Source organism: Geospiza fortis, unplaced genomic scaffold (genome assembly GCF_000277835.1).
Source record: "Geospiza fortis unplaced genomic scaffold, GeoFor_1.0 scaffold108, whole genome shotgun sequence".
NCBI lineage: Eukaryota > Metazoa > Chordata > Aves > Passeriformes > Thraupidae > Geospiza > Geospiza fortis.
Genome location: NW_005054439.1, coordinates 654,949 through 669,711, shown reverse-complemented (window position 1 = coordinate 669,711; position 14,763 = coordinate 654,949). Strand labels below are relative to the sequence as shown.

General features: G+C 36.7%; 1 protein-coding gene across 1 annotated transcript in view; it reads right to left on the bottom strand.

The window, feature by feature from the left end:
- Positions 1 to 14,763, bottom strand: part of ADCY1 (adenylate cyclase 1) — a 177,159-nt gene that overhangs the window by 31,333 nt on the left and 131,063 nt on the right. Inside the window, exon 12 of the mRNA XM_031062174.1 lies at positions 3,223 to 3,378. Within this exon, the coding sequence (XP_030918034.1) occupies positions 3,223 to 3,378 (156 nt within the window). The remainder of the gene's footprint in view (positions 1 to 3,222; positions 3,379 to 14,763) is intronic.

Here is a 14,763-nt window from a genome sequence, read left to right as displayed (position 1 = left end):
AGAAAACTCCCACTTCATTCCAAGATTTTAATCCGGAAATTCTTTTCACATATGGCCCTGACACTCCTCTGCCACTGGGGGAATAATCAGTTTGTACCCAGTGGAGTTATTTTACCTTGCAAAATGGTTTTATATTGGTTTGTTTTCTTGACAGAAGACATGGAGCTCTGGACATCTTGAAGACAAGATAACCAGGCTCTTCTTTACACAAGTCCTACTGTCTAGGTAACAATACATGTTTCAAAAAGATTGTTTACCCTAAAGTCTTGGACAATAACCACATGTGGCTACAGAGGGTCTGAAATCTCAAGTGTTATCTTTAACTCACCCAGTTGGCTCTCTTGTTAAGACTTCTTGAGTATGCCTCAAGTGACTTGCAGATCCAGATGGAGCCATCCAACAAATTATCAGAACTAAACTAACTGCCTAACTGGCTCCTCCAAGGCTGAGACAGCACAACTATAAGATAATTATTCATAGTCCTTTCCAGTGGAAAAGATTTATCACAGAGCATATCTGAAGGGATTTTAAACAAGCTGTCTCACTTTTCACAGAGAGCACTCAGGAGACAGCGAGCAGTATCTCAGCCACACTGGTGGCAACCTCCAGTTGAGGGTACTTTAATCTAAACCATTGTGGCTAGATCTGTTCTGTGATTGGACAGGGGTCAAGCCAACTTCCCAGAACAGTTTTGACAACAAAGCTCAGGCAAGTTCTACTATTTCTGTAAAGTTAAAGGAATATTTTTTATCTGGCATTTGGAGAGTTTCAAGACAGTTTAAAACATTATGAAATAACAAGTCTACGCAGGATATAATAAGTAGAGTATGTCAGAAAGATGTAAAAGACGAAAACAAAATTTCTCTCTTCAGAATACTCAGTCCTAAATACCCACTCTAGAGGCTATACAACAACATATCCTTTTAATCCAGATGGTTAAAATGATGGTGATCACTATCTAAGTAATCTTGCAGGAATAGCAGTTTCCTTCTTAATTTCACAAGAAATTCTTAGGAGTACCTCATCAGTGAACAAATTGTGAACTCTTGCACTTCATTACCTTACATAGCTTATTATTATTATTATATCTAAATCCTTATAAATAGTGAGAATGGTTATCTGCTCACTGATATCTTAGTTTTCTGTTTGTGAAGAAAAATGGACCCCAGCAAAGATAAAGTAACTTTTCAAGTCTTGCTTTGCTGGCTTTATATGTAGAGAGGAGGCTACACCAGCAGTAAACAATTAAAAGGTTACATTTTTCTTCAAGCTATCAGATCCCATTACCTCGTATATTGTCTTCTGGTGTAAGAGCTAATTGTTTCAGCATGAAAACTAATCTTAGGGACATACATTGATTAGAGAGCTTCAATTACCAGCCAAACAACTATTTTCAGTGTTTCTAAACTGAGAGAAATTTGTTTTCTTGAAGAAACATTTCTATCAGTAATTTGTAAGGAAATTGAGTGCTTTTAGGAAAATAATAGAAACAGGAATTTCTGTGTCAGAAATATACGATTTTGCTCTCAATAGACTATAATTAGTTAGCATATGTATTGCATTAGTTACAACAGAAATACATCTTCAAGGTTTTTTTACAATTCAAATTTAAGCCTATAGTATAACAACAGGGGGGAGGAAAACAGTATTTAAATAAATGTTTCTTTGCACTGAAACCTGAAATGAGGGTAGATGAATATGGGTGTTATTCTGATATATGGAATAAATTATATTATCTATGCCATTTTGAAACAGGGTTAAAGTTTCTATTCTTAATCAAAAAAGCTGTTTCTTACATATAATTATTTCCTCTCGGTCTCCTATTTTTATCTCTATTATTATTTTGCCACAGTAGACCTACATCATGTCTTACATATGATCAAGATCCAGTATTTATGTTTCTCAGAAATGCACTGGATTCAAAGCCTTAAAAACCCCACGTGGTTTACTTTATTTACATGATTTGAGTACTGAAAACTCTAAAGAAACCCTACATTGTAACACAGTGTATTTATATTCGTATAATATAATACAAATCCATGATGTGTTACATAAAAGTTACAAAAGCCCAGAACGGCAGTTTCTGTTACTGATAGCATTGTAGAACTTCACTGCCAGTGTTCTGTCATGAAAAAATTTCAACAGATCACTAACAAATTCACATGGATATTTTCACATTTATATATTACCACATTTATACATACATGTACATAAGACACAATGCAAAGTATTGCATATCCTTCAAAGAATGTGCGGGTTATTTTTTAAAATACTCAAAGATACACTAAATCCCAATTGGAAGGCCTTGTACATGGCCAATTTAAAAATCAAATCTGGAGTTTCTGAAAGTCTTCACAGAAACTGTTTTTAAAAGGAACTAATTGACTTTTTTCTCCTTTTTTTGCAGAGGAAACACAAGCACATATAAAACTCAAAATATGAAAGTTTGAATGCTTTCTGAAAGTAAGATTTAGACTGAGTCTTCAATAAATGAAAAGAAAAGAAAAAAAATGTGAAGCAATCAGTCAAATTGAATTACTGATTCCAGTGCTTGAATGCCGCCACTCAGTGGTGGAGTGACCTGTGTAATGTTGCCACCTGCTGTCAAAGAAAATGGAATGAGCAACTCTCATGGTTTTTATCCATAAATTTACAGGTAGATTCATATACAGAAAAGAAGCAAACCAGGCTACTAGTATGTAAAGAGTTTTGATTTTTGGAATTACCAGGCATCCAAGAAAGCGGAATTTATATTTGTATTAGGGACTTTTATGTTTAGGATTTGTATTATGGACAAAGAGGGGTTTTGGCTAATCATTGCCTTTCATATTTCAGCGAATCATCTAGAGAAAAAAAAATTATTCTGTTGGTTTGCATTTGTCACTATCAACTTCAGACTGGGATGGACAAAAGATGCAAAAGAATATATGTCTAAAAGAATGGAAACAGCCTCAGAAATTCCAGTTCCTGTGAAAAAAGCCCTTAATAGAAGCCACAAGGACACCTATGCTGGCTTTTCCAAGAGCAGCTCCAAATTTGAGGGCTTTTATAATTAAATTTGGTTTTTATTTACTGTGGGAATTAGATTTTTCTAGCTCCAGCAGGAACACCATAAGCGTCTTTATCAGTTCGTAACATCATCCCCCATGTTCTCAAAGATGGTCTGCTTGATGTAGTCCTGAAATTGATGCCCAAAGACTGCACTTGGCCCATATGGACTACCTTATCATCATCCTCACACGTCATGACATTGGAGAAAGGGATCTCTGCTTTGAACATCTTGCGACAGTGCATGAGCTGAACAAGCAGATAGCAGACTGTCTTGAACTTCATTCTTTTGGCAGGCTTAATGTCTGAGAGAATCAGTCCAGGAAATATCTGTTGGTCAGAAAAATAATATTTATAACCAAGACATTACATTCCCATGCAGACATACACACTTGCAGGCATTTGCACCCCACCATGGTCAGAAGAAAATAATACTCTAGTCAAGAAGCAATGCTTTTTGATAAATATCTCATATACGCAAATGAAAATTACTTCATCTTTCTTCAACATGAGATGTAAAGAATCTATCAAACAGGCTTTATGTAAACTCATTCTTGACATTTTGGGAACTGTTCTTTTTTTAAAAATGTGAACTATAAAAAAGTGCATTAATGACAGACTCGTAAAAGAGGCAATATTTGTATTTCTTTAATATTAAAATAAATTTTTGAAAATACAGGGAAAATAAGGAGGCAATTAGCATTCTTATTAAATGATGTTAAAAATACAATTTCAGTCTTCTTTGTTCCCTATTTTGTTACTTCAGCCATAGGAAGTTCATTAAAATCTGAAGAGAATTACTTTTGCTTTAAAGATATATATACATATATATGCAATTAAAAGAAGTTTTTGAGGCACTGAGGTTATAACTCACATCTTATTTCTACAAAGCAAGAAGTGTTATACCACACAGAAATACTCTCAGAGGTTTAAGTATAATCTATTCCTTTTACCACAAAGCTCTTTGTTCAGCAAGGACATACTTTTCCTTTGTTAACTCTTAAACATGTATTTAACGACTGCTGACTTTAGTAAAGCCCTAGCACATACTCAGATGCTTTCTCAGATGAGGATATTGTATCTTCAATATTTATACCAAACTTATTCATCCTTCTGGCATGTGGAAAGTGTTAATGAGAAACATGGCAGGACCCCATGCCTCCTCAGTATGGGAATTCAAGCTTGTAAAATTAAGTTCTTCTGGATCAACAAAATAAAGAGGCACAGAGGAAATGGTCCTTAGTTTTCCTAGGTACAAAAGACAGAAAAAATCACTTCCAAAAACTTTACTCAAATGCTATTAAAGTCCACAAATGACAATGAGAATTTGCTGTGCATTACTCACAATACTTTGATTTACTAGAGAAGTTTCTTCAATGATCAAAGAATGAAGAAAAAAACTGAAAGCATTTGTTTAATGCATGTTTTCTTGGACAACTAAATTTAGATGGGCAGGGCAAATGACACTGATTATATTCTGAATGGCATCTCGAATATTGGCTTGTTATGTTTAACACATACCATGCACTTGCATTTTCTGGAAAATTGAGGTTATACATTATTGAACTTTCAATACCTTGTTTAGTCAGTTACACACTGGCTATGAAACACAATAATGACCACAATGTTGCACTTGTTATTTTTCTCCTAGCAGCCATGTTCTCAACATGTGATGAGCTTCAAATATGCAAAGGTGCCTAGCTGCTTTATTGTACACTGGAAGACTGGCTGAAGCCAGTTAGCATTACTGCACTGTGTTACACTGCACAGTCAGCAGCTGAAATCTGAAAGGACATTTGTGTATCTAGTGCAGAGTCACTTGTGTAAGGGTAGTTTAACAATAGCCTGCTTGAAGAGATTCCCAATATGAACCCCTTCTTTCAAGGGCTTTCTGGCAGAAGACTTGCCACCGAATTGCATAGAAGATACTGTACAAGGATATTCACATACTAATCATCCTTTAGGCATTCCTAAGGACACCAAGTAGATAGTTGTTAGGCTTGAGTATGGCAGATATGATCAATTTTTGAGCTACAGTTCCCAACAGCTAAAACATACTTTTTGAAGAAGTATTCCACTTGCAAATCTTCCTAATATAGCCATAATTCCCCTAGGAGTCCTACATATTTTACAAAGTCTCTCTATCAACACTTTGATACAACAAAAATGAGCAAATTTCTTGAAACTCCCTCCAGTTTTGCATTTAATTTTATTTTCAGAAATTTACATGTAAATAATATCTCAAGAGATCATTAGCTCATTGCTCAAACCTTTCACAGTGGACATTGCATTAAGTCAACAATTTTGATGATTTTAAATAAATTCAGAGACCCACAAAAACTTCCTGAAAGCCTTCATTGTGGAAATGCTACAGTGTAGATGCAAGAGTGGCAAAGAATAGGTAGAGCATCTTAGTAGCAAAAGATCCAAGAAGGCATGATTGTGAAAGGTGATCATATGTGCATGAACTATATCCTCCCACAAGGATTTGAGGTCCTATGAATAGAGAAGAATTTAGACTTTCCTCCATGAAACTTTCTTATAATAAATGTGTTTCTGAGAACAACCTCCAACGTGAAAACTTGGAATGGACTTTGAACTCTGGCCCTGCCACCACATGTTTTTATTCAGTTTCCTGACTTTATCTTCAAATCAGTATGTAGAACAGTTTTAGCTCATACCATCAACTGGTTTCTTTTAGCTTAGAAATCTTACAAGCAGATAATACATCAACAGTATACACCCTTTGTGTGTTGGAAATACAGTGAATTTTTCCAGCTGTTTCAGAGTTAAATAGAAATTTCAGCTCAGGTCACTGAAAAAAGAGGAGTAGTGTGAGATCCCGCATCAAAGAAAAACGAGGACAAACTGGAGTGAGTTTAGCAAAAGTTCACTGTGACAGTGTTCACAGGGGTTTTCAGGATGAGGGAAGAGACATAGATCTGACTCCATATTTCAGAAGGCTTGATTTATTATTTTATTATATATATTACATTATAACTATAGTAAAAAGAATAGAAGGAAAAGTTTCCTCTCAGAAGGCTAGCTAAGCTAAGAATAGAATGGAAAGGAATGAAAACAAAGGCAGCTGGCTCAAACAGAGAGAGAGAGCCAGCTCTGCCGTGACTGGTCACTAAATCCAAAAATCCACACAAGACCAATCACAGATCCACCTGTTGCATTCCACAGCAGCAGATAACCATTGTTTATATTTTGTTCCTCTCAGCTTCTCAGGAAGAAAAAATCCTAAGAAAGGATTTTCATAAAAAGGTGTCTGTGACAGTTCACCAACACAATTAGGGTTTTCAAGTGTATGACATACAAGAACCTGAGGGAATTTAGCTCATTTCTCTGGAAGAAGAGAAGGCTAGGGAGGGATCTACTTGCTGTCTTTAACTTAAGTAGTAACTGGAGAGAAGACAGAACCAGAATAATCCTGAATACTACTCAGAAAAAAGAACAAGATGCAATGGATAGAGTCTGTAGCAAGGGAAATGCTGATTTGATACAAAGATGTTTACCTGTGAGGATGATCATGCCTCAAGAGGCTGGCAGTCAGGGAAACACACAGCACTTACTCAAAGCTGGATCTGACTGCAAAGCCAGCCCTGCTTTGAGCAAGGAGGCTGACCACTTGACCTCCAAAGGCCCCATCCAAATTCAGCTGGTGTGCAATGCTATGAATATTTGTGAACACATGTACTGCATAGCTACTGTACTTCATGGCTGGCCAAGAACATGGCCACTCAAAGGACACTGCATACACACAAGTTGGACACACTGACAGTTCTCAGCAGATCCATATAATTTTATTTATAATTTTGGTCAATTGGTTGAGGTGTTTTTTAGTTGGTTTGTTTTGGGTTTTTTAATCTAGTGGTTTCAGGACATGTAGATTCTGCACTGGGACTGAGGATTTTTCATCCCACTACTACATATACACAATATCTAAAATTAAAAGGAATTCTCATCTTCATCTCATATCCCTTTTTTATTCTTCCTTTTACAGCAGAACAACACTTTTGACACAGTCAACTCAGTGAAATATTTAAGTAATCTCAACTTCTGCTCTAAGTCTATGATAAAATCAGGAAATGCAAAACAGTCTGTTAAAACAGACTTAAAAAAACCCCCTCCAAATGAATAAACCCAACCCCAGTGTCTTTCCCTCTGCTTTTCCTCTGATCTTGCTCCAGGCCAGCATTACAGGAAAGCTGGATTGTAGCTTTCCCATTCCAGCTCATTTTGTCAATGCATTTTACTTTGTCATGTTTTTTTGATCCTTGGGATCATCTCTAATTCTGTTCACTGTTCATTTAGCTCATAATTTTAGGAAAGGTTGGTTGTTTGCTGCAACACAGCTGACAAATAAGGTTAAGAGCTGGACTTTTCTAGCAGAGCATTCTGAAAGCAGCCAGGACTATATACAGCTTTGTGAATGCAGAAAACAAACAAGCACTGATTCAAATCCTGGTGAAAAAACCCCAGTGTTTGAATGTCATGTAATAGTCTGATAAGTACTTAACTGGTGCTCATCTGAGATTCTCAGAAATGTCAGCAGACTGTTATTTCCCTGACTATATTCAACCTCAGTGCATAAATTGGCAAGGAAAAGAAGATACTTATGTAATTCAAACCACATTTACAGAAACCATAAATGCTGTAGCACTGTGTCTGTATGTGTTTTCTATCTTCAGGCAGGCAGGACCATGTCTCTTGGTGGTAATATTTGTTCCATGACTATCTTCAAGAAATTTTGTCCTAAGATAGATGAGCACATTTTTTTTTCTTTTTTTTCAATCTTCCGATAGTTAAAATCATCAGATATTTTTTTACTGCCCTTATGATACATTTTACTTATCACACCTCAACTATCCAATAAGAAAGAGTATTAGGTATTTTACCAGAAAATATGGATTCTTTAAGATTAAATTTTAAAATTCAGAATAGTGTAACCACTTTCTTGACGCAGATGTAGAAAAAGTTTTTAGCAGTTGTAAAGGCAAAACCAATGTGTAGGAGATAACAACAGAGAAATATCATTTACCAGTGCCCTGCATCTTTCCTTGTACAGATTCCACATTTATGGAGGAAGAAAAAGAGAGAATGATTCTGAAGCACATAACTAATTCTATCAATGACAGCCCAAACTGAAGGCTTTCACACTGATGATGATGCACCAGCAGCTTCATAGCTACAGCAGGAGAAATCCTGAGGATGTAGACCAATACACTTCACAATACAGACACTGTTCTTCTGTTTGTGTTTGCTGGGTAGTAACAAAAGCAATTTATTTCCAGTGTTTGGGTTTGTTTATTCCAACAACTTGAGCAATGCAAAGTCTCAGGCACAGAACAGCCCCTCTCCAGATACAAGCTAGAGCTTCCATTGAATGGCTGTGTGCCTGTTAAATCGGCTCTGCTAAGGTATATCTCAGGTGTTAAAATCTGAAACACTCAAATTATGCATTCAGATCTCTAGTTAAATTCCTTGGAAGAAGCTGTGACCCATTGAGCAGAAAGACCGCCCCTGGACTCTCACAGCCATGTTGGCAGTGGCAGCTACAGGTAGCTGTCAGTTTGAAAGAAGAAATCTTTAGTTTGTGCCCAGATATGGACTCAGATGCCTGACGTGCAGCATTTCAAATTAGAAGAATTTTGTCCAATACATTTTTGCTTGCAATGTGCTAATAAAGGAAAGAGTTTTTATAAGTAGTGGGTAAAGTTTTTATATCCCCTGCATTAAATGGGAAGATCTCTTTTTCTGTCACTATTTTGAGTTTAAGATCCAGAGCTCTAGCACTCCATAAGGGCTGGTAAGCATACAGTAATTTAAGTAAAAATATCTTCAGAATCTGTTTGTCCAGAAAATGCACAACTTACAAGAACTATAAAAATTTCCTTGAAACAAAGTAAACAGAATATTTTTAGAAGAGTCAGATGCCAAAAAAAAAAATCTTAGGGATCTGTTAGGCATACAGGTGGATTTACTGGGACATAAGTGCTCTGTGGAAAAAACCAAATTTTACAAGATTGGAAAAAGAACACAGTATGATAACAGTGTAGTATGTTCCCTCAGACTTAACCAGAATGATTAAATCAAATTAATTTTGCAGAGAAAGAAATCTCCCACAAATACATATGGAACTTCATTTTGAATGGAAGTAATAAATTAAAAAGATTAGGTGCAGCAATTTTAGACCTATCGTATCACTCAATTACTTCCTTCTGTAGCCTTCTTTTTCTTCTTTTAATCAGGTCAGACAAAATCCAATACATTTCTATTAAAAACTATTATTAAAAGTAATACATGGATTATAGGCATAAAATTCTTTCACTGTTAAAAGCTCAATTAGAGTATTATTAAGACATGATAGAAAGCATCCCAAAATCAGCTCTCCCCGTGAAACATTTCAGTTGCTAACAGTAAATTAACAATAAAGTCAAAAGACAAGCATAGGCAGTTACTATGCATTTCATCTATACAAAACAAAAATATCATCATGAATTTATGTTGTTTTCTGTCTGCTATATTGCATAATATTCATTCCATGCTGGGGGGAAAAGAATTGAATCAGCCACAGGAAAGGCATAAACAGACAAAACCTGTTGGCTGGTGATGGAGAAATATAGAGCCTAGTATTTATTATAATCTAGAAGGCAAATAATCTGCTTCATGCAACAAAGCTACGTCAGTTATCAGTAAAGAAGGCTGTACTCCAAGAAAAAAATACTGTCTTTTCAAGAAGACTGGTGAGAAATTTGTTTTCCTGTTACTCTGTGGTGTAAGGACTGCAATGCAGGATGCTTACAATCTCATGAGTTTATGCTAGATGAAACAACAAAATATTAAAGTGATATGACAGCCTTTGCCACTTTTCTTGCAGCTGTGGCATGCAAGTTAGAACAAATACAGAAGGGGTGATTGGGCATTGGAATGGGTTGCCCAGAGAAGTAGTAGAGTCACAAGCTGTCAAGGTGTTTAAGAAAAGACTGGATGTGGCACTCAGTGCTATGATCTAGTAGAGATGACAGTGCTTAGTCATAGCTTGGACTTGATGATCTCAAAGGTCTTTTCCAGCCTAGTTGATTCTGTGTGATTCTGTGTGAATCTCAATTTTCTGAATTTCTCCCTATTTTGTCATGAGTCAGAGAAATTGTGATCAACCTTTTGAGCTTTAAATCCATCTGCAGTTGACAATAAATTATGCCACAGGTGTGTATTGTAGATAATTCCTCCAGAGAATTCTGACATTTCAAGAGTTTTTACATTTTAAATAGAATTTCCCAAAGGATGCTGCTAAGCTGCATTTACTTATTGAGTCATCAATCTTTCAGCTAATTTTCCCTGAAATTCAAAAGACTGAAAATAGTAATTTCCTTTTTCTGAAACATTGCTTTAATTACTCTTTTTAAATATACCACTGTTTTGGGTTTTTTTTTTTTGCTATGATTAGTTTTTAGGCAAAAATAAAACTGTGGTTTTAGCCATCTGAATTGGAATGTTTAGGGCATGATTCAACACAGCAAACCAGACAGGACACAGAGCACCATGCCTCTAACCAGCATCCACTTCCCTCTGGCTGGATAACTAAATAAGGATTCAGAAAAAAAAAGTGGTTTTCACCTGGATTTTCAGAGTGGGCATAGTATTGCTCAGAGACTTCAGATAAGAAAGCAGGGCTATCCAAGCCACAGAAAGAATTTACTGAGACTGCTTGGCCTGGCTTTGTATGTACATAGTAAGGTAGGAAAAAGTGTTCATCTCTTCAGAGATTGTTTCCAATCTCTTCAGATAGTTTCCAAAGGGCAAACAGATATAGTACTCACTTTCATGGATTTTTTATGACTGTCCACCTTTCCATGCTATTCAAATAGTAGTTGCAGATAGCATGTGATTTACACTGCCACAAACAGAAGATGACTAATATATTTGAATACCCCACTGGTGAATAACTCACTAGTGCATTAAAAGAAATTTTGCAGATGGTGATTTGCAATCTATTGGAAGGCAATTATTGATTATGTTTGAGGTAGACTGTAAAATCCAAGACACTTATGAAGACACAGGAATAATTTGTAAATTGTATCAAGAGTACTTCCCTATGATTTTTGCACTCAATGACCTCCATTCCTGGACATAACTTTATTGCTGTTCATGGTACACTATGGGGAGGCAGCTGGGCAGTGGAGCAGAGAGTACTATGGAGATGGTGGATGGTGTGGACATCTTGGCCCTTGTAGGCCAGAAACCATGGGAACATCAAATAGAAATGTAAAGGAGGAAGCTAAAAGAAATGTGGTACTTTGTTTTAAGGTAGTCATGTAAGACTGCACCTGTAAGATTGTGGTTAAGCAATATTGCTAAGTAACATTAATAATGTGATTATTGCTTGGCAGTGGAAAATTTTATTCAAAGCTATGAGAATATATAAACTGAGCTTTAGATAGAATAGATGACTTCATGACATCACAACTTTACAATAAACGACTTTTTGCTTGCACCTAAGTGGAGTCCTGTCTCTCAATTGCTGACAGTACACAGCAGTATTTATCTCAGACTTGTCTCTGGAGCCAGCAAAGTTACACCATGAAACAGGTTCCCTTAAAGCTGGCAATGGGTAACAGTGATGGCAGGCCAACTTCTGTAAAGGCAAAAACGAACACATTCTGAGAAATCTTTCCCTTCATGAAAATTTGATCACTTCTCCTCACTGCTCGGCTATCTGTAGAAGTACCTTTGGGAATTTTACTTAATTGGCTGCACTGGGCTGTTTTCTCAGCTTTTGAAATAATGAGTCCTTTCAAAAGTAGAGAGGTGCCACCACAGAGCGAATTGCTGCAATAAATACAAAGAAGTGAGGCCAAGTTAAAAACCACTCAGATATCACTGAGGCTGGACCCAACCTTAGAGGTGTTTTACTGCAGGAGAATCAGACTTTCTAGAGCAACCAAAGAAAGGAAGCAGACAGTCCAGCTAAGCCCCCTACCTCTGCTGTGCTTCTGGGAGTCAGCTACACCAGTAGGAAAACTGAGGCAAAGATGCTTTGACTAGTGTCAGTGCTGACAATGAAAGAACAAAGGATTTTGAGGAAAGCCAGATACAGTCTATTAAAAAAATTAAATTAAATTTTAGGCAAACAGATTGAATGTCATAACAGGATTAGTTGTGTGGGTTACCAAGAAATCATTAGTAGAAAAAGTTATTTAACTGGTCTAAACAGTTATAAAGTTCTTGTAAGGGGCTCTGAGATTAAGAGATATAGCCTAGATTTTTTTTTCTTGAAATAAAATCCATATAAAGTAATATTTACTATACTTCACAAAGTGAGAATTTTTTGAAACTAAGAGAATAATCATGTTTCTAAAGCATGGAGTATGAATCTTGTGAATATTTAATATATTCAATTTTATATAATAAATAGAAATATATATATTTTTCTATCTGGATCAAATCTCCTTTAAAAGCCCAAGGCATTCATGTGTATGGTCAGATTTGCATTTACTTACATAAATAAAAATTTTCAAATTTTCTCTCAGGGCAGTATTTTTGTTGCATGACTGTAGGTTTAATATCAATATAAAATATCAAGAAGATATAATCAAACTTTACTTAAGAGAAATGTGATTGCATTTAAAAAGCTAGTAACTTTATCAGGGTATGTATCAGGGAACATGTATGAAAAAAGCACTTTTGCATAAGTTTTTAACTATGAAAATCAGCAAAAAAGATTAATTAAAAAAATTCTGCTGGTGAAAATCAGATTCATTATATAAGTGTGTTTAGAAGCTGAATGTAATCCAGTCAATTATGCATAAATATTACCTAATAATAACAATAATAATGGAATCATAAAATGGTTTGGGTTGGAAGGAACCTTAACGACCATCTAGTCCAAAACCCCAACTGTAGGCAGGGACACCTTCCACTAAGACCAGTTTGTTCAAAGCCCCATCCAAACTGGCCTTGAACACTCAGGGTTGGAGCGTGCACAGATTCTCTGGGTAAACTGTTCCACCCTCACAGTACAGTATTTCTTTCTAACAAGTAACCTAACCAACTCTCTTTCAGTTGGAAGCCATTACTCCTTGTCCTATCACTACAGCTCCTGTGAAGAGTCTCTCTCTGGCTTTCCTGTAGGCTCCCTTCAGATACTGGAAATTGCTGTGATGTCTCCATACAACCTTCTCTTCTCCAGGCTGAAGAGCCCCGATTTTCTCTACCTGTCTTTGTGGAGGAGGTGCTCCAGTCTGCTTGTCAACTTTATGGTCCTCCTTTGGACTTACTCCAAAACTTTCTTGTTGGAGGAAGGAACTTATGATGAGGGTACCAAAACAGAACTGCAGGTGGGGTCTTATGGAGCAGAGTAGAGAGGCAGAATCATCTCCTTTGACTTGCTGGCTACTCTGCTTTTTAAGGCAGCTCAAGGTACTCTTGGCTTTCTGGGCTGTGAACACACACTACCAGCTCATGTTGAGTTTTCATCAACCATCAGTCCCAAGTTCTTATCCATAGTGTATTCTCATTCATTCTCACCAACCTGTAGGTGTACCTAAGATTCCCCCAACCCAGCTATTGCTGGCTTTATTGAGCTTCATGAGGTTCACACAGCCCCACCTCTCAAGCCTGCCTAGGTCCCTCTAGATGGCATCCCTTCCTTCCAGAGTGTTGACTGCTCTACACAGCTTGGTGTCATCAGCAAACTTGCTGGAGGTGCACTTTCCATGTCTTTGACAAGGATGTTGAACAGTATTGGTCTCACCACTGACCACTGTGGGACACCATTTTTCACTGGTCTCCAGGTGGACAATAAGCTGTTGACTGCATAGATAATAATAGACTAATATATTCTTTACCAAAATAAAAACTGTAACAAAACAAAAAGAAATTTATTCCTTCAGTGGCTGCTTAGTGGTGCTATCACACTAAACCAGCAAGCAGATCAGATCACAAAAGTTAGCTAATTCAACGGAAGATTTAAAAGATGGGAATAATTTATAATTTGTTCATATTTAAAATGTAACTGGTACATGAATGAGTCATGTTACACTGTTATTATCATTCTTGGCTAGAGAGATAGTGATGAAAAATTTTCCTGTCAGACCAAATATAGAAGAATGTGGGCCATGTGTCTTCTGAACAAATAATGTTTAACAAAACTCCAAGTGGTCTTATTTTTGCTTCAAATTCAACATATTCTTGGTCATCTGTTGCTCATAACATTGATTTTCATTCCACTTGGTATCACACCTGCCTGAGTCAGCTCATGTTAATATCAGAGATGATATATTAAAAAACTGCATTTCAGCTGCCGAGGTTCAAGAGGAAGGAATGCAATATTAAACCAGAAGATACCTACATTTGCCAGGTGAAACTCTGTCTTGCCTGTGCTTCATGCGTAGCCTTCTATTTTTATGTCTCTAAAGAGGCAGTGAATGAATTGGGCTAGGAGGGAACAGCAGGTGTTTATTTAGAAGGCAAATATGCTATTATGTAGCTTGTGGCCAGTGATCAGTATGCAGGAGTACAAAGACTGGGCATAGCTGTGATGGACTGTGACAAACAGCAAAGTGGCATGCTGATTGACCTGCAAGCCCAGTGGAGAAACCAGTCAACACCAGTAAAATTCATGAAGGGTTCTTTCTTGGCTGACAACCATTGATGCATGCTGGAGAGCTAATGTCAGCCAAGCTGTGGAGCAGCCTCTGCCGTTTC